The sequence below is a fragment of the Colossoma macropomum genome, unplaced genomic scaffold (genome assembly GCF_904425465.1).
Source record: "Colossoma macropomum unplaced genomic scaffold, Colossoma_macropomum, whole genome shotgun sequence".
In the NCBI taxonomy this organism is placed as follows: Eukaryota; Metazoa; Chordata; class Actinopteri; order Characiformes; family Serrasalmidae; genus Colossoma; species Colossoma macropomum.
In genome coordinates, this window is record NW_023494810.1 from 3,824,675 (window position 1) to 3,848,521 (window position 23,847).

Consider the following 23,847-nt stretch of genomic DNA (forward strand, 5'->3'; position numbering starts at 1 on the left):
ACCCACACTCCCACACACACACTCACACACAAGAGAGGAGAAGTGTAGCCATGTGTGGGTGTAGAACATGCGCGGGTGTATTTTTTTCTCTCTTTTTTTTCTTTCTGCCTTTTTGTTTTTCTGTTTTTTATGTGTCAGAAACATAACAGTGAATGATTCCAAGGCAATGACTCCAAGTCCAACAGTCAGCCTTCCATATAAAGTCTGAAGTTACATCCTGAATCATATAGCATAACTATAAATCTGTCAAGTGAAACACAAAGAAAGTAGAAAGAGAAAGCAAATATCCTCTGTTTTCAGACCAGTGACTTTCTTTTAAATCAGTCACTCAAGTTATTCATTTTTCAGCACTGGGAGAAAAAAGCAGAAAACATTTTCAAGAAAACGACACCTCAGCAACTAAATATAAAACATTCTCCAGTATTTAATGTGCCCACCTTACAGCTGTTTTCTCCTTCTGAGACCAGCTTTCAGTTTTTCAAAGAATCCTCCAAAGTTCAGTCTTAGAAGTTGGTTGCATTTTCTGCTACTCATGATGTAAGTAATTCCAAACATATTCAGTGATGTTGAGGTCCGGACTCTGGGGTGGCCAGGCCGTTGTTCTGAGATCACCAGCAGCTTGTTTGATTTGCACATGTTCTTCTGTCTATTTCTGTCATTTATTCCCTTTTCTCAGTGAGGTTCTTCTTGACACCTACACATCCTTTCAGACCCACAGCGCTGAGTCGTCTTCTCACAGTGGAAGGATGGACAGAAACACCTGTGGATGTTTTCAGATCTGAAGCAGCTTGATTTTCTCCTCTCTCTCAGAGATGAAAGCTTTAAGTGCTGTTTATCTCAAAAATAAATAATGGTCATTTTGAATGGAAATTGAATCAATGAAGAGTGGTGTCTGACATGTGCACAGTACTGTATATACATAAGAATTGGGTTCTGTAACAAAAACAAAAGTAAAAGCCACACCCTGCCCTGGGGTGGGTGGGGGGTATCATGGCCTCTAGCTACTCTAGCTTTGTTGGCTACACTTCACACTGTTATATGAATAATAGTGGATGGATAATAGTGGCACAAGAAAAGTCTATACATACATATATATATATATATATATATATATATATATGTGTGTGTGTGTGTGTGTGTGTGTGTGTATGTATATATATATATATATATATATATATATACTTTCACAGGCTGGATAGGATTGTGTCTTGTATTGGACACAATGGCATTTAAAGGAATGAGGCTGAACAGTTTCAAAGGTTGGCTAGCATGTTTGAATAGTAAGCATGCTAGCTAGCACAGTAGCTGCTAATTTAGCTGCAGTAAAACGTACTGATAGATTTGCTGTGCAAACTACAGTTAATAACTGTTATAAGTTGTTTTGATTCTGTTCCTTTAAATGCTGCATTTACTGTGTTTAGCACTTCAGTTCTGTCATTCAGGCTGTTTTTTTCTACAATGAAAGGCTCGTTATTTGAAGCCGTATCAGTCCTGTCAGGTTTTAGTAAGGATTTACTTTTATGAAAGCAGTTCCTGCAGTTAATAACAAGACTAGATGAAAATTCTCTTGTAAAGACTCAAGACTTGCACTCCCTGCTGAGAAAAAGACCATTTGAACCATTGGATTTTCTTTCTAATGGGAATTGGCACATGTTAAACCTTAAGAGTCCTTTACACTATGATATCAACACATTAGGGCAATGTGTGTGTGTGTGTGTGTGTGTGTGTAGGGTGATTCAAAAAGATTAATTTGTAAATCATTACAGAGTAATGCGGTAAATGGTTTAAATGAGCATAAAGTTTATAGTGTAATTGTACAAGGTCTCAGTATGAACCTCCTCCAGCTGTACAGACATCAACACCATAGTCAAATTCATCCCATACTTGATTGAGCATGTTGGGTGTCGCTGCACTCACGGCTCTTTCAGTGCGATTTCGGAGAACGTCCAGTGTTGTGGAACCAGCGACGAACGCAGTCAGAAACTCTATGACCCCCTCTTTCAATTGGATTGTGATTGGTTCCTCACGGTTGTAAAAATATGGTGCTTTGAAATATATATATATATATATATATATATATATATATATATATATATATATATATAGTGTTTTGGTAAGCATGTACAAAGTGGTGATTTTTACCCGTCTCGAGATGAGTTTATATGTGAGTTTTACGTCTACAGCTGTAATAATGTAATAATTATGTAATTGATATAATCATGAAAACTAATGATTTAACAAAAATACCATTTCTGATGTTTCTGTTTTACTGTCATTTGTTTTTTGTCACTGTATATTAAAATAAAGTTGAATCATTAGGACATACATTTTTTTTATGTTTTTTATGTTAATAACAGATTTTTGGAAAAAATGCAAAGACAAGAAATTATTTGAAATCTAATTATATATTCTGGAAAAATGTGAAACTGATGCAGGATTCTCAAGTGGGGCCTTACCACAGGTAGCGGGTAACACACAAAGTTCTTTAGAAAGTTTGCTTATGCTAACTTATTGTTTTACAGTAGTTTTGAGATGATCCATTTATGGTGGAGAGGGATGAGCAGGGCATTCTAAGGCTAAATAGTCTCCAAAGAAAACATGATCTCTGGTTCCCATCACCACCACTGTGAAGTTTCTCTGCAAAGCACCATTTCAAAACCACTCTGAATGACTTTGTTCAAAGAAATTTGCAAAAATTAATGGAATTTCTACAACTAAGTTTCAATGTTTCAGTGTTTTCATGAAAGACAAGTGAGAAACCCTCAGAAGACACAGAAAGGTGTACTTTTTTTCCAGTACAGTATTGAATTTGTTACATGCTTAGTCTGCATTAGAGCTTGGTCGAGACACTGCAACAGCAAGAAAACAAGCAAATTACATTGTCATTTTTATTCATTGTAGAAAAGCCCTTTAGATCCTCATCAGGCCACGTATTCCAGCAGGCATCAGTGGACTTCAATTAACATTCCAGGCCTCGTCTCTATTCAGTGTTTTCTAGCTACAAGCATCTGCGATCTGATTAAATTCTTACCTACGGTGTCTTTAGACAGCATTGTGCTGCCTTTTCATGTGGAGAGCGCTCGTTTGAACTCTCGAGGGTTTTCAGCTTCACTGGAAAGAACTTCTTTTCTCTTTCGGCAAAGGGGGTATTATTCAAATTCCGCGGAGCTCCCGCTCTCTGACTGCCGCGATTTATCACTTGATTTACAGGAACTCTCACCCCCACAGCACTTGATTCACCGACTATTTTGATCACAAAACCACACATGATGTGTTTATGTAACGCAACTGGTGGTTTTGTTCGGTAGACTGACAAGTATGATTCATTTTGCTAACGTCACTCCACTTTACAGAACCGGCAGTGAGTAGCCAGTTTAAATGTTTTAAGTGGCACATTTAATAGGCTGATGGTAGATTTCTTCTCTAAGATAAGGTTTCTTTTCAGTGATAACTGGGCCTAAAAGAACATCACACCTTTCAAAACCTATCAACAGGGAAAAGACCAAAAAGTCACAAGCCTATTTGGAACAGCCATCAAACAAACAAACAAACAAAAGCAAGAAATGAGTTGCTCGTGATGAGATTCGATGAGAGGGCCTAGATCCTTTGGAGTTTTTTGTCTCCAAGGCAACGCCGGACGAATCCTCCAAAGAGACGAGGGTTCATGTTGGCATGGTAACTGCGATCATCTCAAAGCTTGTACATGAAGTCTACTTTTGGCACCAGACACAAGTCAAGAGAGTCCGCTGCCAGCCATTGATCGTGATCAACCTAATGCAGCGAGCTAACAAAACAAGCTCAGATGAAGTGACTCGCTCTCCAAAGCGATCTACGGGCCATCCTGCCGCTTGGTGCGGACACAGCACCTCCTCGTTAAGGGCGGCTTTGTGTGGTTGCAGCCACATGCAGGAAGTGAAAGACTCCCAGGGAGCCTATGTGTGGGCGGGTGTTGTTGTGATGCTGACTGTGGAGCCATGCGCGACACTTTCTGCTCTGCCATCAAAACTTTTTGTTTTCCAAAACAGTTGCATGGAAGAAGACATTGCCTCTGACAGCAGGGGCACTTACTGGGACTTGCAGCAAAACAACAACACTCTAGTGGGCTATTTTTGTCTGGGTTCAATCAAAATGAAAAAGCACAATACGCTGTTATTGTTGCTCATATACACTTACTATGCATGTCCGAAAGTTAGACACCTGCTCGTCCAGTGTTTCTGCTGAAATCAAGGGTATTCATTCGAAATTTGTCCCCTCTTTGTTGCAGAAACAACATCTACCCTTCTGGGAAGGCTTTACCCTAGATGTTGGAATATTGCTGTAAGGATTTCATTGCATTCAGCCACAACAGCATTAGTGAGTTTGGGTACTGATTAGTTCATCCAGAGGTACTTGTTGGAGCTCCACCACTCCAGAGAGCGCAGTTTTACCGCTCCATAGCCCAGTGCATGATGACTTTAGGCTCATTTGTGGCGACTCCAGAGCCTCCCATTCTATCGGCAATGCTTTTCTATGGAGGTTAGACAAGCTGTGCACAATTGGAGTGTGTGCTGGGTGTGTTGGGTGTGATCAGTGTGTTTTTGCAGAACAGAGTGAATGAGGGATGATACTGTGTAATACAATGGTTAAGACAATATCATTGCGCACATTAACACATGGTAAAATATAGCATGGATATTTTATGTAGTTAAACAGGTTCCAGTAGAATGTACTTTTAGTTCTCATATTATCATAGCAAAATCATCTGCAAGTGTTGACTGCAAAGTATTTGGACAGATATTTCTCGAGATTCACCCTGAAGACTATTTTTGGGGATGAAAGTAGCTTTTTTCATTGTGTTTTTCAATTACTGAGCTGCATGCTTAGTCACAGAATTCACACCTACAGTATATTATTTGAATCATCTCTTGGTGGCTGTAATGTAGCTTCATTTTGAAGCATGTAAACAGCTCACAGTAAGAGCTAGCCAGGCTAACGTACAGCCTCCATACGGTGGGGCTAGTTTTAACATAGTTTTACAACTAAGCCCCCCAAAGTCCCAAACAATGAAAGAATTCCATATTCATCATCATCATCATCATCATCATCATCATCATCATCATCATTATCATTGACTGCTTAGTCCAGATAGGGTAGCAGTTGGGAGAGCAGAGAATCCCAGACGCCTCTGTCCTCCGCAACTTCCTCCAGCTCATTCCGAGGGACCCCATTCAGGCCAACTTGAAGATATAATCCCTCCAGCAGGTTTTAGGACGGGTCTCATCCCAGTAGGCCGTGGCAGGTAAACCCCTACCAGGAGGCGTCCAGTTGGCATCCTGATCAGACACCTGAACCATCTCAACTGGCTCCTCTCAATGTGGAGGAGTAGCGGCTCTACTCTGAGCTCCTCCTGGATGGCCGAGCTCCTCACCCTATCAAATAGAGTGTAGCCCACCACCCTGTGGAGAAAGCTCATTTTCGCCGCTCATATCTGCGATTTCATTCTTTCGGTCATTACCCAAAGCTCATGACTACAGGTGAGGGTGGGGATGTAGACCGACCGGTAAACAGAGAGCTTTGCCTTACTGCTCAGCTCCCTCTTCACCACTATAGTCCGGTACAGTGACCACATTACTGCTGCCGCCTGTCCCAGCCTGCGGCCAATCTCACCATCGCTCTTCCCATCTCTCGTGAACAAGACCCCGAGGTACTTAAACCCCCCTCCTGGGGCAGGTCCTTTCACCTTAAGGGGTAAAGGGGAATTCCATATCCTCTCTAAAAAATGTAAAAATAATTTGAAAAAAAAACAACAACTGGAAGTTATCACCGTTTCGTCAAACGTTGTGTAAATAAAATAAAAACGCAGCCTCTTACTAATCATATTGATTTTGATGTATATTTTTGAGTTTAGGTCAGAAAGCTCATACGGTTCAAACAACACAGAATTGTATTAAATTAATTCAATTTATTTCACATCAAACAACTTTTTAGTGACTGTTGTAACTTGCCCCTCTATTACAACTAACATCTCCTATGGGGTTAACTGTAATGTTTGTACTTGCGCCACTTTCAGCTGGAATATTTCTAAGTTTTAGGTGCTAAAACCAAAGTTAATGTGTTCGTCTGGAGTAGGGATGTGTGGGTTGCTTGTATTTTTACGAACAATTTTAAGAGATTGTTGAAAAAGATGCACTATTTAGCACGTGATCAGCTCATACCCACTTAAAGCAATATTAAAACAATAAAACGGGTGCTTTAAAACATTAAAACAATACTTTTTTACCTAGATACTGGACTGAATGTTTAAATATAGATGCTTTTCTTACTTTCACTCAAGTAAATTTTGGTTCTGTACTTCCTCTTTTAATTGAGCAAGATTTCAACACAACACCCACACTTTCACTTAAGCATAGTTTTGGTGTAAATTGTTCCCTTCTGGAGGAACTTACAGCGTCTTGTTCAGCGGTGGTGATAGGAACCAGACGTCTGACATATTTAATGCCTCTGAGAGCCACTTCAAAACTTTTTACCTGAAACTTATCGCTATGAATGCGCTGCCTGTCTGATATATTGATTTACTGTAGTGTATTGAATGTAATATTGGCTAGAAACTTACGTTTAGTCCTGCTAGGAAAAACAGCTATATCTGTTTTCAGCAAAACCAGCATATGTTGTGTTTTGGACGCTGATATGCTGGTCAACCACCATAACTACTCTAGGTGACCAGCTAAACCAGCACCAGACCAGCGACAGACCAGCATAAGCCAGCTTAGACCAGCATGGAATTGGAATATGCTGGCCTGTGCTGGTCTTTTCAGCAGAGAGGTATGTGCAGGCCGTTGTAAGACAAAATGGTACTCAAAGAAAAAAGTTCTCAGATTTTTCACTATTATTCCACTGTCATTATCACCATTACATATAAGCACTCAGAAAACACACGTAGACTCACTGGTCGTTTTGGTAGTTAATAAAATGGCCACATTTGCATAGTAGATGTCCAACCACTGATTCCCATCACCACAGTCGTAAAGAAATCCCAGTCGGTAAGTTTCTCTACAGTGCACCCTTTTCACATCAAACCATTGAAATTGAAGTGATTGAATTAATCAGACATTTTGAAAAATTGATAGAATTTCTCTTTTAAAGCAGGTGAATGAAATTAGAAGAAATGTTTTGCTGCTTTTGGTTTCAGTATACCTCCAGTCATGTAAACCAGCCTCCACTTGTTTCCTTTCACCTGAGTCAAACAGTGAACTAGTCACCAGGTCCTTCTGGACAGCATGAATCTGTGCACGAATCTGAGCAATAGAATTGAAGAAGAGAAACAATGGTTTATGATGCTGAAGCTCATTCAGCATATAACAACACCGCCCTCTAGTGGTGATACAAAAACTCTACTGATAACACTGTTCTATTCAAACTCTTTGTTCATCTAAAGACATAAAGATGGGGAGCCGTTTTTGTTGTGTAAGCAGAATAGCTATAACTGAAAAGTTTTATGTTTTATTTTATAGGCTTCCTTCTGGCTCTTTCTTCATCTTGGGGTACATCATACATGTAATATTTCTCACAAAATTAGCTACACTGTGACATTATTTTCTTTAAGCTTGGGCCAAATATTATTTTGCTCGAAAATATTGCTTTCTCGGTTACATTGCTGTTCACTACTATTAGATTCAGAAACACACACTTCTTTACTTATGGATTCTTTTGAGGGGAATATATGTTTATTATATTACATATTTTTAACATGTAATAATATGTTTATTATGCATTTATTACACCACCAGCATATATACATCCTTAAAAATCACACCACCAGCATATACATCCTTAAAAATCAGACCAAACTGTATTTTGTGCTAAAATATTACATTTGCTGATTTTTTTTTGTTTGTTTGTTTTTTCTCTGTTATAGTGTTCTTCATCGATAACAGGTCTACAAACTAAATTACCTTATTTTTATTTATTTATTTTTTATTACATCATCATTATATTTTGCTTATTTATTTATATTTAACGTAGTACCAGCCCGCACTTTTATCCACAGATGAATCGTCGTCAGATTCAAAAAATGCCACGGACTTTTATATCGTTGCCATGTAACGCATTGGTTGGAAATGAATGTCATCTGTTAGGATTTTTTTATCAATAAATGATATCAGTAACCAAAGATTTATTTAAACATATCTGTTTTTGAAAGTAGTTTTTTAAAAATATGTATTTATTTTTAAATGTGTATATTTGAAATACCGCTGTTGTTGTTGTTGCGTGACGTCGCTGGTCCCGCCCGCAGCGTCATTACGTCGCTACGTGGCCGTTAAAGGGGGAGGGGAACGAAAACAGGAATCCGAACAAAGAGGGACATTAACACCCAGCAAGTGCATCAAGGTACGAAAACAGCGCACGACGCTTGATTTTCATGCTATGCATCGTCTAATAGTTGCAGCAGCGCAGATCCGGGCGGTTTAGCCTCCGCTGGGGTTTTAACTGACATGCATGTTTCCATCATTGCAATGCAAGCGCCATTACTGTGGCGGATAAATGGACAAAATGGCCATTTTAGCTCTGAGCTCTGCTCTGCTTTTCTGCAAACTCCTTCTCCTGCATCTGCAAGCCTTGTAACGCATTTTGCACTGGCGCACATATAGCACTATTTCTGCGTTGCATTTTTGCAACGCTGAGGCTTTTGAAGTTAGCTGGCTGGATTGAGTCATGGTCCCATTCCCAGGAGAATGAAAGGCAGTTGTTTGGTGGCCTTTATGGCAGCAGGACTGCATCCTCTTCTTCTGAAGAACATGCACGAGCCAGTCTGGAGGCTGGGACCGAGCTTGCTTAGGTCGTGCAAGTGCACCAGTGTTGCATCCTTCATGTGTAAGAAATGCAAAAAGTCTTACTTAATTGAATGAGCACTTAGATGCATTTAGTAATTGGGCAGTGATTTACTAAACCTGCAGGCTTCAATTTGTCTTGGTCACTTGAAATAAGTAAGTTTTCATTGAGGCCAAGTTGGTTTTGGGGTTGTACTCATGAAGAGAATTAAAAATGCATATTGATATTGAACTGAGTATTTTTGACATGTTTGGTAGGTTAAGTAACATGCTCGGTGCCATGTCATCTAATCTCAAAGTTTTCATAATGTTTTGTCTTTGTTTGTTTGTTTATGCGCAGCTCATAATCATGCCGATTCGCCGTTCAGCTGGGGCCCCGCCCAAGCCGCCCAAGGCAGACGCACCCTCAGCACCTGAAGCAGGTACGGATGGACCTTCTTGTCTAAATGGCATCTGTTGCAGGGATGTCAGACTTCAGGGAAGTATTTCACAGGTGATGTAAACCCAAATTCACGCCTAATAGGAAAAGAGCTGAGGGACATTCCTATTGGATCATGTTGAACTTTGAGCTTAAGTTATCTGGCAGACTGAGAAGTTCTGCGTTGTGAAATACCCTCCCAAGTCTTTGTGTTTACTCCTACATCAAATTCTTGATGAAAGCTCAATGAAAGCATGAAAGAATAAGGGAAACTCTAAACTGTGCAGTCCTTCACGATTGGAGTCTACATAGAGGCTAAGTTTCATTCACAACTTTGTTCCTGTACAGCTTCATTAACTTTCCAATGTAGATTGTTCAGCCTTCAGGTTGGACAGTACCTACACATATTAGTACTGATGTATCCCTCAGGGCAGAATCCCAGCTGTAATACACAATGGGATATGCTGTAAGACAGTAAACAGTAATACATTTATAGAAATATAGAGCTTCATATTGTTAAAAGTGAGAGATAATTTGCATGTATCAGTTTTAAAAGCTATAACAGGCTGTTAAATTCTAAGAGATGAAGAAAGATTTAAAAATGATCACGTAGAAGTGAATTATGATTCTTTTTGCTTAATAAAACATCACAAAATGCAATATATTAATGCATAATCTGGAACTGTAAACTCAAAATACTTAGATAATCTTCAGTATTTCACTGTGACGTATACTTGTGTGCTTTGTGGTTCGTTCCTAGATCCTAAAACCAACTCTGGTGAGTCCACTTCCACCGAGGAGCAGGACGCACCAACTCAAGCAGCTCCTGAGGGACAGGCAAGTGACGGAGCGGAGAAGCCTGCTGATAGTGCCACAGAGGGGGAAAAGGAAGGAGAGAAAGATGGAGAGAAAACGGATGATGGGGAGAAATCGGAGAAGGGAGGAGCAGACGAGCAAGGAAAAAAGAAGAAAAAGAACAAAGCCAAAAAGGAGTGAGTGATCGCTTTCGTAGGTTGAGATTTGATGTGAAATGTGTAGAATCAGTGGTTGCAGTTCAACTCGAATGCAAGTAAAGTTTAATGTGTCGTTCTGATGTTTCAGGGACAAGGAGGGAGTCGATGAGAAGAGCAAAAAGGTGAAGAGAAAAATCCCTGCTTGGGCCACCATGTCCGCCAGCAAACTCGCCACCGCCCCAAAGAGCGTCTCCCTGTTTCAGCCCAAAGTGGAAGAAATCCTTCTTGATGCTATTCAGGTTTGTGCATTCATATAAGACATATAATCATATAAGCAGGATTTTCCACCAACAGCCGAATGGTGGCCGAACATCTAAGGTTAGGCTAATATATGACTGGAAGTGTGTCCCCAAAAATACGATCAAAACTCTGTGTAATTCACTTACATGCTTATTCTGTTTCACTTAAATAGACTGATCATTGAGGTTTGAGGCATGTTTGAGTCCCTGATGTTGTGGCTTCTTTCTTTCCATCAGAACTGTAAGGATCGGAATGGTGCCTCTATTTTCACCATCATGAAATACGTAGTGAAGAAGTATTCCCCCATGGAACTAGACAAAAGGACAAAGAGCCTGTATAAGAGGGCGCTTAAGCGGCTGGTGGAGAAGGGGGCTGTCAAACAGGTGATCTGTCGAAGAATGACGTTTCTTACACTCAGTTCCTTCAAAGCATATCTTGCATGGTTTTTATATTATGTACTTTTGTTGCTTACAGCTGAAAGGCAAAGGCTTCTCTGGAAGTTTCACCATTGGCAAGGTCCCTACCAACTCCAGTTCAAAGAAGGTACATCTTGAATGCTGCTGCCTCGTGTCTGAATAGTTCTGTGTCCAGCTAGAGCTGACATAATGTTCTACTACGAGGCTGTTTTGTTTTATTAGCTGTGGAGTGTTGAAATGAGTTACTGCTGTAATTGCAACCATATGTCTTGGCTGTGCTTGGTTGATGGAAGCCCTCAGCCTCCTCAGGAATGAAGGGGACACTAGGCGAGAGTCTGCCACTCATTATGACGCGTCTGTGTGAGCCCAAAGAGGCCTCCTACATCCTCATCAAGAAGTACTTGGAGCAGCATTTCCCCCAGCTTAATGTGGAGAACAGGTCAGTTTCAAGATAGGTCTTGTGCTTAGGGGGGCCACGTCGTGGGAAAACTAATTTGATGGTTCCTAAACGTTGTAAACAAGAATACTGTTTGTTTTCTGTTCCATACAAACTATTTATGTTAACTCTGTATATAAGTTCATGGTTCTGATGTCACTATGAGTCGAACTTGGCATTAGCATGGAAAACAGGCTTCAGTTGAACAGTGCATTTCAAACAACAACTGAGATGCCAGGGTTTCTGCTTGTCCCTCAGGCCTGATGTGCTGAAGAACTGCCTGCAGAGGTCTGTAGAAAAGGGCTACCTGGAGCAGATCACTGGGAAAGGCGCCTCTGGGACGTTCCAGGTACTTTGTTCTTAAAATACGGTCTTATTGATGTTAGTGTGAAATTATATTTCCCCACAGATGACTGTGATGCATTCTAAGGGCATTGTGTATTGTTTGGAATGTGCTTTGAAGCAAAATGCAAACATAGAAACCTTCAGCAAATTGATATTTTTAGGTTTACCAAGTCAGGTAAAACTACATTAAAGCTACACTGTGTAGGATTTGGGGACCTCTCTGGTAGACGTGTGTAATTGCATGCCCCGTTATTCAAGAATATTTTGTATTGTTCACTGTGTTTTGGACCACTTCCCCAAGTGGATGAATCTGAATATTGTGAGTGCATAGAAATGATGGATGATTCCAAGCAAGTATTCAAAGAGAATGCAGTCATAACTTGGTGAATGACGTCTGACAAGGAAATTGAGTGAACTGAGATCTAAACATCGAGCCAGACTCCTGCAAAATTCCACCTGATGCCCCTGACAGTTTTTTTACACTTTAAGTCTTGCATCTCTGCTTACTAGTGAAGTTGTTTCTTGGTGTTAATTTCCATGTTATGGGTACTATTCTGTTCTGTGGTTATAAATCCGTGCCTTGTTTTGACTTGATTTTTGTAATGATGTAGTTTAATGGAATAGTGTTCATGAGGTAATTTGGCTCTTCTGTTGTACTAGCTGAAGAAGTCTGGAAACAAGGTGCTCTTAGGCGGAGGGCTCCTCGAAGATGCCATCGTTGCTGCCATCACTGCCATGAATGAGCCCAAGTCCTGCAGCATAAGCACACTCCGCAAGTTCCTGTTGGAGAACTTCAAGGACCAGAGCGTTTATCTACTCGGTAAGCTCACACTGGTAGAGTTCATACCCAACAACAAGCATACCTGTTTCTCTCAGACCGTCTCATTATTACAAAGCCTCTTTGGCAAAACTTGAATCTCTAAGCATGACGTTTTGTAATAGATTATACGGCTGCACAGCATATTGTTTATTCATCATTATTTTATTACGTGTTTTGGTAATACTAATATACATAAGCCAATATGCAAATTAGTCATCCAAGAAATCACAATGTTTTATTTAGTGTATACTGTGAACATTAAGACTAATCACAGCCCCAGAGGTATGTTTATAGGGGTGTCATAGTCAGGGTCTTCATGTAGTCCAACAAAAATCAATTATTTGGTCAAAGTAATGCAAATAGTCTAGGGCATTTCACATGTATTGCAAGACATGTTGCAATCACAGCATGTAGCAATGTTATTGCAATATTAGTATTTCATTTATTTTGCGCAGCCCTGTTAGTTATTACTACATTGATTTATCTTTACAAACCTACGAACTGTCTTTGTAGTGGCAAACCTGAAGAGAACCTTGCAGAGGTGTAAGATGATGGGATGGATGGAGCAGATCACTGGTCATGGCCTCAGTGGATCCTACCAGCTCTGCTATCCTTACTACCCAAGGTACATTCTCATATCCTTAGGCAGTCGCTGTTGTCGGAAGAACCTTGTATCTCCAAAATGGTAACTTTACAGGAAAATGGGGGAAAAAAAAAACTTTCTTTTAATTTAAGTCAGTGAACTGTTTCTTTTGGTCCATTCATCATTAAATTTACACACAATGAAAAAAGCAACAGGTATTTTCAAATTATGACAAAAACTGAAAAATGACACAAATGGAGATACAAAGTTTTCTTCTGACAGCAGCGTAATGAAACTTTTAGATTAGAGAACACTTGCAGAGGTGTAAGATGATGGGATGGATGGAGCAGATCACTGGTCATGGCCTCAGTGGCTCCTACCAGCTCTGCTATCCTTACTACCCAAGGTACATTCTCATATCATTAGCCAATCGCTGTTGTCGCAAGAAAACCTTCTATCTCCAAAATGGTAACTTTAGGACGAACACTTGCAGCATGAGCAGTGTTAATGGGGGAAAAAATGATTCTAACATTATGTAGAGATGATTGAGTGATTGCGAGTTCATCGTACTAATTTGTTGCGTTATTGTTAGCTATTGACGGCATAAGAAACTTGGAGAAAAAACAGTTTGCCAAAAAATGATTAATGCTGATGAATTTGGCATTACATTTAGTTTTACTTCAAAATTCTGAAGTGGAAATTACACTGAGTACCAATTAGGCAACATTTAGTAAATATACTGTCAATGCAGTGAAACAGAAGAATGTAATTTAGTGATATCATGTTTCCAGAAAGCTATTCTTAATTTCCAATAAAAACCTCATTCTTGCATGGACGATTCCTGAGATTCAGAGCTTAAAATCAGTTTTAGAGTTAATTTTTAGAAGTAATTAGCTTTTTGTAACTAGTTTGTTGCCTGTTGTAGGCCTATGAGTTTGACTTTTTTTTTCACCTGCAAACCACCAAATATTCTAGAAGCACTGTGAACATGTTGAGAAGGTGTTGTTAAAAACAGGAGCAACCATTTGATAGATGCTGTACACATTACCTGTTTTTGTCTCCCCACAAAAGTCCAGCAGTGCTGTTTCCAGAAATGATGGAAAAACTCAAACAGAAGGAGGAAAAGAAGCTACAAAATAAGAAGAGAAGCCGGTCGTCTGACGAGAGTGAGGAAGAAGAAGAGGAAGAGGAGGAAGAAGAGGAAGAGTCGGAGGATGATGAACCACCTCCTCGCAAGAGGTCAGAAACATTTCTGGCCAGATTCTCCTATAAACTTACTTTTTTTTTTTTATTATTATTATTTTTAATTCTAAAGGTACACATTCAGTTCTGTTCTCCTTATTGTTGAATTAGATGTTTTGGTTTTCTCAACCAGCGCAAACCACATTCAGGTCTTTATTAAACTCCCACAAGACTGTGGTTTAGGACCCAGCATGACTTGCCGTGTACTTTGAAAATGAACAAAACTTCACCATGTAGCTGAAAGCGACTTTAGACAGCAGACATTGTCAAGAGTGGCTGAATGCAGCGTTCAGCTATGCAGTGAAGTCCTCTTCATTTTTTTTAGTCTCCAGGAAGTCGCACTGTCCTCTAAACCACATTGACAAGTCTGTACAACCTTGATGAAGACTTGGAAGCGGTTTGAGTAGGTTGAGACGTTGTGGAGATTTGAGTGACTGGTTTGAGTATTTCTACAACTGCTGATCTCCTGGGATTTTCATGCGCAATAGTTTCTCAGTTTACTGAGAAATAGTTTCTGAGTTTACTCAGAAAGGTACCGTAAAAAAATGTCTACAGCAGTTCTGTGGGTGGAAACACCTGTTGAGAGAGGTCAGTGGAGAATGGCCAGACTAGTTAGAGCTGACAGAAAGACTATGGTAACTCAGATAACCAGTTGCATTGAGCAAAAAAAGCATCTCAGAATGCACATGTTGAACCTTGCGGATGGGCTACAACAGCAGAAGACCACGGCAAGTTCCACTTCTGTCAGCCAAGAACAAGAAGCTGAGGCTGCACCAAAACTGGACAGTTGAAGACTAGAAAAACGTAGACTGGTCTGCTGATAGTAGGGTCAGAATTTGACAACAGCATCAATCCATGGACATAACATGTCTTATGTCAGCAGTCCAGGCTGGTGGAGGTGGTGTAATGGTGTGGGGAATGCTTTCTTGGCACACTTTATGCCCCTTAATACCAGTCATGCATCACCTCCTCCACAGCCTAGCTGAGTATTGTTGCTGATCATGTTCATCCCTTCATGGCCACAATTTAGCCATCTTTTAATGGCTACTTCTAGCATGATAATGTAGCCTGTCACAAAACTAAAGTCATCTCAAACTGGTTTCAATAATATGACAATGAGTTCAGTGTCCTTCAGTGGTTTTCCCAGTTACTGGATCTGAATCCCAATAGAATACCTTTGGAAGACTCACAGCATGAAAATGCACCTGGAAAAACCTGCAGGAATTGCATGCTGTAGCCATGTCAACATGGACAAGAATCTCAAAAGATTGTTTCTAACATTTTGTGGAATCCAGGCAATGAAGAATTGAGGCTGTTTTGAGAGCAAAGGGAGGCCAGACCCAGTACCAGTATTGTGTTCCTAATTAAAAGCTCTGTATATTAAATTAATGATGAAAATTTGAAATATAGATAAGATGATCAGCTGAAAGTGCTTCAGTAATACTCAGTAAATACTGCCGTTAAGTACAGTGGGTGTTTTTCCTCTGCAGGAGTCAGAAGAGGTCTGCATCCAGAGGCCGTCAACCCCAACCCAACAAGAGAGCCAAGACTAGCGGTAGAAAGCCTCCCCCTGCTAAGAGACCGGTGGCAGCAGCTAAGAAAGCGTCCGCTGCTTCTAAGAAGGCCTCTACACCTGCTAAAGCCACACCAGTCAAGAAGGCTGCTCCAGCCCGCAAGCCTAAAACACCTATCGCCAAGAAGATGACCAGCAGGGTGTCTAAGCGACCAGCGCCCAAGAAGTCTCCGGCTAAGAAACAGGCAGCTAGCTCTCCTGTGAAGTCTAAGACTGCTGCTCGAAAGTCCCTCAGAGCCAAGAAATAAGCTCATCGATTTGTCTATGGGTGAACGGTTGACTGTAGCTCTTTAGACTGCAGTGTTATTGCTGTTTCTTTCATTTTTTTTTTCATACTATTTTAGTAGCTTCACTGTTCTCCCTTTGTTGGAACCTCCTATTAGATAAAGATCCAATTTCCCCCCCTTATAGTCAGTCTACTGTAATACTCACGAAAGCATTTTGAGTTTTCCTTTTTTCGACAGTTATCGAGTGCCGAATGTTCTTTGTTTGCATTGTTCTAGACGTTTCTTTAGAACATTGTGTGTGTGAGATGGTAGGTGCCACCATGAGCTGTCTTGATTGTGCACGAAAAAGGTGATTTCAACTCGTTTGTCTTTGCATAGCAGTCTAAACTCAGCTAGATCATAAACCTGTTTCCTTTCACGTTCTCATGTCCTCAGTGTTTGAGAAAACTCTTCGGAAGTGTTCATGTTATTCTTTGCGTTTTTTAAAGAAGACGTTTCTGTCGTTTTTGTGAAATTACATAGTAATGTAAGAAAATAGAAGCATACTGGCCGGCTCCTTCGGGTGAAGAGGTAACTTTACTAATGAACTGGTGCCTACATATGAGTTTTACAGGCAGCGTCTGCCTGAAATGGGGCCAATTTCAAAGCAACAATACTGAACAGCTGTACATGCGGGATAGCAAGTACAATTTGGGTTTTGTTTTTTTGTTTTGTTTTTTGTTTTTCCTTTTACTGCATAATATGAAGGTGAATATTTATATATTTTTTCCTTTATGTAATGAGAAAAAGTAAAGGACAAACCTCCTTAAGTAAAACTGAGTTGAATATTATATAATACAGTTAACCCAGTGGTATTCTGTGTAATTAGAGTCAGGGAATTGGATTTTATTTGATGAGCTCATTGCTAATGGCCTGCATGCATGTAACTGAAATGCTTTTCTGTAGTCCTTAATAAAGTGACTATATTTGTACTCCAAATGATTTTAAGTTTACTTTTCATAGCTATTATACTTCCTCAGGGTGAACTACACACGCCTATTTATAGTTAGTCATAAATTTACATACACCTTAGAGAGTAACTACACCCGAAGACTTTACCAGTCTTGCTTAAAATATGAACACATCTTTCCAAACTGTAAAAACATCATTTCTATCATGGTCAGTTCTGCCTCTGCAGCGCCCCCCTGTGGTTCAACTCTGCTTTAGGCGCGGATGATGACGTCTTCGTACTTCGTCACAGTATGCGAATCAGTCAAACAACGTTACCGCCCACTGATGACGCCCTACTCATGCTGCACTCATAAATATGAAAGCATAGGAGCCGAGAGTGAGGAGATAACCACACTCACACGCTCAGCTAAATACCCTCAGCACCACCTCACAAGGCTGTGATCTGCCAGCTGTCTGTGCCAACTGTAAATAACCCACTTAGTCTGAGCTCAGTTTGGAATGAAGATGTTGAACCGATTAAGTGAGGATTCTTGCGAGTCTCCTTAAAGCTGCCAGTGGTGCATCTGATTCACGTTTCCCTTCACAACTCAGACCCTCGGGCACGACTCACTGAGCAGAAATCAACGGCAAGCAACACTGGAACTACGGAAAGCAACACGGTCCAGGAAAGGTTAACGTTAAATGGCCATTGTTACTGACTGTGTCAACCTTTTGTCCGTACAGCCTTTCTCTGGCTTTTTTCCCCGCTTTCCATAGTTCCAGTGCTGTTTACCGTTGATTTCTGTTCAGTGAGCGCAGCACCCCACGATTGATTTATGAAGGGAACGTGAATTTGAGGGGGAACTGAATTGGATGTAACACCGTTAGTGCCATGAACAGCTTGCGGAACGTAAGGATTTAGGGCCACTGCAGCAAACCCTGACTGACCGGTGATGCAGTCTGCGACCTTAATGTCAAACTGAATGAAACTTAGACAGACAGTGTTCAAATAAATCCACTTTATTCATTCGGAATTCAGTGCATCTAAGAAATCAGGACTTGGGTTATATCGAATATGGACCTGCTGAACAGATAATTAGAAGCTGGCTGTCACGGTTTTAGGGAATGTTGTACTGTTCGGCGCCTCTGCCTCTCGCTGCTGATCGTTTTCTGGGACTATATTGACTCTTCGGCGGTTTGAGTCAGCGGCTCATACTGTTAAGGCTCAAGACGCACTGCCTGATCAGAAACTCCTTCCCTCGGTGAAGATGGGGATGGTAGTAGAGAAAAATCGTCAGCCTCGTAAGACTCAGTTACAAAAGTGCCGTTTGATTCTGTCTCTCTCCATATTTTCTGGTAGCTAACGTTCGCTAGCTCTAAAAACACAGCAGCCCAGCCCACCCAGTTTCCCTCACAGCCCCACCTCCAAACCCGTAGATCACTGCAGTGCCCCTCCCAGCGAGCCCTGTCCATTTTTGAGCATTTTTTAAAGTTGAGCCAGGGCTGGAGTCAGCTGAACATAGTGGGGTGTAGTTACTCTTTAACCACATACATTTCAACTCAGTTTTTCACAATGCCTGACATTTAATCTTAGTGCACATTGCCTCTCTTAGGTCAGTTAGGATGTTTTAAGAATGTGAAATGTCAAAATAATACTAGAGACATTTATTTATTTCAGCTTTTATTTCTTTCATCACATTCCCAGTGTCTCAGAAGTTTACATAGACGTGGTTTAAGTTGCTGGACTTTTGGTCCATTCTTCCTGACAGAACTGGTGTAACTGAGTCAGGTTTTTAGGCCTCCTTGCTCGCACACACTTTTTCACTTCTGCCCATAATAATCTAAGGGATTGAGGTCAGGGCTTTGCGATGGCCACTCCATTACCTTCACTTTGTTGTCCTCAAGCCAATTGCTACAACCCATGTGCGGTTGCAAAGTTGAAAAGTACCGTTATCTTCCTGAACGGTATGATGGTGTGCTTACGTGGTGTTTACATTTGCATACTGTCATCCGAACAGATGAATGCGGTGCCTTCAGGAGTTTGGAAATTGCTCCAAAGGGTGTACCAGACTGGTGGAGGTCATGAATTCTTTTTCTGATGTCATGATTTCTTTTGATTTTCCCAAGATGTCAAGCAAAGAGGCAAGTAGGCCTTGAAGGTAGGCCTTAAAATACTGCCTGAGGTACATCTCCAGTTAACTCCAATGATGTTGTTTAGCCTATCAGAAGCTTCTAAAGCCACAATGTCATTTTTAGGAATTTTCCAAGCTATTTAAAGGTAGGTTAACTTGGTGTACGTATACATCTGACCCACTGTAATTTTGATATAGTGAATTACAAGTGTTGGAAAAATTGCTTGTGTCATGTACAAAGATATCCTAAACAAATTTCAAAAACTATAGTTTGTTGATAAGGAATCTGTGGAGCAGATAAATATGTGTATCAAAAAGTGTGTGTAAACATTTAAACTTATGACTTCAGTTGTGTGTATATATATGTGTGTGTGTGTGTGTGTGTGTGTAGAACATTTGAAAAATCTTATTTTTCTTTAAAGTCTAATTTGTGTACCCTAAATAAGTTTTAAAGGTACCCAACATTCGCTTGTCAAAGTAGTAGCTGTAGTCAATTTAACTAAAATATAACTGCATTGGAATGTGCTTCAGCTATGTTCTCTATCTATAGACACTGAAGTTGTACCCCATTGACAGCATTTTTAACATAAAGATTAGATTATGGATGTCAGCAGTACAGCACTGACTCTTATATTCAGTGATTTACTTTAGTACTTGGACCTAAAGGGACACTCTGGCCAAAATGGAAAACGTACCCATCGCTACATCTGTTGTACACATGCTTACTGGCATCCTTCAGTGGCACCGCAGTAGTCTGTAGAATGAGGTTTTCTAGTTTAAAGACTCGGAAAAGTCTCTTGAAGGTGGGCAGAAGTTTTGAAAAACTACTTTGGGTTGGATTTTGGGGGGTGGTCTGTTGTGAATTGAAAGGGGGCAGATAGCTCGCATCACTGCTAGGAAGCTGAATACCTTACTGCAGCTGTATAACTGCCTTAAAGTCCTCATTATAATGGGGAGAATCGATGATTCAAAAGACAGAAATGACTCCTTACATGAGGAGAACACCAAAAGTTGAAGTTAGCAAGGAAGCTGGCTATCTGGGTAGCTTACCTCAGTTTGGCTTCTTTTCTCTTGCTGAAATGCAAAAAAACACTTGTCTTTAATGTCTCTTTTGAGCTGAATAAGGTTTTTGTTTTATGTCTTTGTTCAATAATTGAAGTCAGAATTACCATTACACTAATGCTAGTTTGGATGTGTTTATTGGCCAGTAGCTCAGTGGCTAGGCTAGCCCTCAGGATTGGTTGACACCACAGGGATTTATGATGTGTTTTCATAACGTATGCTGGGAATTGTAGTGAGAAAACATTTATATTTGAAAACATGAAAATATAAAATCATGAATTCTGTCCAGTGAGGCTAAAGTATTTAATGCAGTGCTACAGAACACACACACACACACACACACACACACACACACACACACACACACAATCTAATGAATTCACAACCATTGGCCAACTGTGTTTGCACACAGAGGAATTAGACCTCCGCCTTTAACCCATCTGTGCAGTGCAACACCCACATACACACACACACTAGGGGGCAGTGAGCACATTTGCCCTGTCTCCACAGCCTCCACACAGAAGAGTAAAAATCCGGACCTGCATTTTCAGCCAGATCAGCCGAGACTCTCAGATCTCTGACTGTCTGCTGCCTGTAAGCAGACATTACTGTACTGTGCTGTCCTGAGTTACCACTGATAGATCTACAGAATCTGATATCAGAATCTGATATCAGTCAACCAATAGGAATATTAAGACTTCATGACTTCATTGATTGACAGCCCCTTTGTTAGCATAAGGACAAGGAAATACAGAAATAAATAAATAAATATAGAAATGAATAGTTGAAATAAATGAATAAAAAAAAGAAAAAATGTTAATAAAGAAACATAACTAACAAAATAAATAAACACAAAAATTAGTGAGGAGGAGAAATTACTAAATAGACATACAAGTAAATGCAGGCGTATTAAATTATGTAAGGTATTATTTATTAATATATTCTTTTCTATGTATATATACTTATTTTCAGATTTATCATCATTATTCTTTGCAATTCGAATTCATATATTAATTTACTGAGTTATTTATTTTCAATTTTATTCATTTTGGCACATCTAGTCCTTCATATTCAGGACAAAGAATTCAGAAATCAGCCATTCATCATTAATACAGTATTGAGATCTACTTTAGTTCTTTGAGACAATCTTAAGAAAGACATTTTTTCCTCCGGGCAGAACGTTACATAAACATTTGTCAGGTGCTTCTGCTGTGATCAACCCCACCCAACAGCAGACTGCACGTCACTCATCTTGTTACAACATGTCCAAGTATAAACCTGGATTTCTGTATGGGTGGAAGCCAATTAGTGGTTTGATGGTGTTTATTATTTGACTGCTTTGCTGATTCTTTCATTTCAGTGTAACTGTCAATCTTTGTCCTGTGAGTAAAAGCGCATGAGACTGGAATTTTCCAGAGTATGTCCTGTTGACCCCTTTTCTCTTTTTTGTGTGTGTTTCCACCCACCAGCAGCTTGGGAGAGGCAGATAAGCTGAGATATGTAGCACCAACACTAGGTGTCAGAAAAAGCTGTAAGTAAAGAAGAAATACTCACAAATAGTACTTTCAGTACCGTAGTGGAGATTTCTGTTACTCCTTTGCCTTTAAGTTAAGGCTAAATAAACTGAATCAAGACAACCTGTGAACTGCAAATATTGCAATATTGCCTCTTAAGTTAACCAGATGAGACATTTAGGCTACTCAAGAATTATTTACATTCACATTTTCGGCATTTGGCAAACGATCTTATCCAGAGCGACTTACAGTTTGATCATTTTACACAGGTAGGTGAAGGTAGTGTTAGGAGTCTTGCCCAAGGACTCTTATTGGTATAGTGCAGGATGTTCACCCAGATGGGGACTTGAACCCCAGTCAATTATAACTCTGTGCTTCAGTTTTTGACTCTAATCTTTAAGTTCTTAAACTAACAGTAAACTGACAGTAATCCACTTACATTGCATTAAAGTGCCCATATTCTTTGTGACTTTTGAATGGATTTACATCATTTTTACATTTTACAACCTCTCTTTTATGTATTATTGGATTAAACAGGCTGTTTTGTTACTGTGCCTAAGAATATAAATGTATTAATTGTATAAAAAGAATGAAAACGAGCCCTATTCCTATTGGCTGCCCTGCACTGTGCCTCATTCAGAAAGCAGTCCAGGCTGAAACACTAGGCGTCGCCATTATCCACCTTGTGTATGCACTGGTTGTACCGTGTGTGCCTGGTTTCTGCTTCATTCAGTTTCTAGACAATTTCATTTTAACTGTAGGCTACACAACATTTATGTAAGAGCCGTTTATGTGTAACTTGCCATTTAAGCAGGTTTCTCCACCCTTGTCGTGATGTAAAAAGCAGTGAGCCGGCACAGGTAAGTGGACTGTACACAGTTCTTATAACTTCAGTGTAAATGGGTGAAGCTAAACTGCTGAACAGCTAAACTTTTCATGACCACAAAAATACATGTTTTGCTGCTTAGTTAAAGCAGCACTATGTAATATTGTTTGGTGAAACTGAAAGAAGTAGCATTTCTGAGTATGGAGAAAAAAGAACACACTAAAATTTGTTGTGCATGTGTCACTGCGGGTCGCCCTGTAAATCCTGAAATAATCATTTTAAAGTCAGAGGTGTCGGGACAGACTTGGCAGGAGGTATTCAGACCACGTCACTGGTCTTTACGTATTAACGTCAGAGAACTTGTAAGCTGTGTCCCAACTCAGGTGCTGCGTCCTTCAGAGGCTGCATTTGAAGGCCGATTAGGTGTCAGCGGTGCGCCTAGGCTGTCCCATTTCAAGTCAAGTCAAGTCAAGTCAGCTTTATTGTCAATAGTACAATATGTACAGGACATACAGAGTATTGAAACTGCGTTACTCTCAGACCCCATGGTGTAGCAGTAACATTAAATAGACGGTAAACAGAAAAAGTGTGAATTAAATAGATGCTAAATAAACACTAAACACTAATCGTAAAAATAAACACTAACTGTAGAAAAATAGAACAATAAAAAAAAATTAATAATAAGGAGCGGACAGAGAGAAGCATCTCCAGCTCTAATAAATGAAAAAATAAAAAAAATAAAATCAAAGTTTCTGGCTCCGTCTTTAAAGAACTTTAAAAGAACAGCGGTGCTGTGAGACAAACAGGAAATCTGCCGTGGAGCAGATCGTCTCATTTCGGTTCAGCCTTAGCAGGTCTACGCAGCCTTCAAAGGACGCAGCCTCTGAATTGGGACACACTGGTAGAGAGGAGAGTTCCCACTCTGTAATGTCTTCTGGGTTTCTCAAACGCTAGAGGGCGCTCCCAAGCGATTCCAGAATGAATAGGTTAGGATGGAACAATTGAGCAAAATCATAGTTTATAAATGCTTATACATTTTTAATGTAAAAGAATACAATAATTTCCTGAACACAGAACAACATAAATCATTCTAACACCGCTGTTATATTTTAAGAGTTTCTAAACTCGAGTTACAGGAGTTTAAAACGACGGCTTGTATGTTCGTGACGTCAGTGAGCGCGAACAGCCAATCAACCAATCAACACTCAGTAGCAAGTAGTAGTGCCAAAAACCTGTTTGCTGTAGAAAAAAAGGAAACACAGG

At 40.1% G+C, this 23,847-nt stretch overlaps 1 protein-coding gene across 1 annotated transcript; it reads left to right on the plus strand.

Annotated features, from left to right (window-relative positions):
- The first annotated feature begins 6,755 nt into the window (after positions 1 to 6,755).
- hp1bp3 (heterochromatin protein 1, binding protein 3) lies at positions 6,756 to 17,098 on the plus strand. The gene is made up of 13 exons (XM_036560133.1): positions 6,756 to 6,801; positions 8,273 to 8,367; positions 9,148 to 9,229; positions 9,986 to 10,217; positions 10,327 to 10,477; positions 10,715 to 10,861; positions 10,953 to 11,021; positions 11,188 to 11,333; positions 11,589 to 11,679; positions 12,336 to 12,495; positions 13,009 to 13,120; positions 14,150 to 14,317; positions 15,811 to 17,098. The coding sequence occupies exons 1-13, from the start codon at positions 6,756 to 6,758 to the stop codon at positions 16,139 to 16,141; spliced, it is 1,830 nt and encodes a 609-aa protein (XP_036416026.1). The 3' UTR covers positions 16,142 to 17,098.
- The last annotated feature ends 6,749 nt before the right edge of the window (positions 17,099 to 23,847 follow it).

Bases quoted from the DNA above. Each gene is read 5' to 3' on its own strand.
- hp1bp3 (XM_036560133.1), top strand. From the start codon at position 6,756: ATGGAATTGGAATATGCTGGCCTGTGCTGGTCTTTTCAGCAGAGAG. The intron at 6,802-8,272 runs GTATGTGCAGGC...TCCCGCCCGCAG, and splicing joins CTGGTCTTTTCAGCAGAGAG to CGTCATTACGTCGCTACGTG. The intron at 9,230-9,985 runs GTACGGATGGAC...GTTCGTTCCTAG, and splicing joins ACCCTCAGCACCTGAAGCAG to ATCCTAAAACCAACTCTGGT.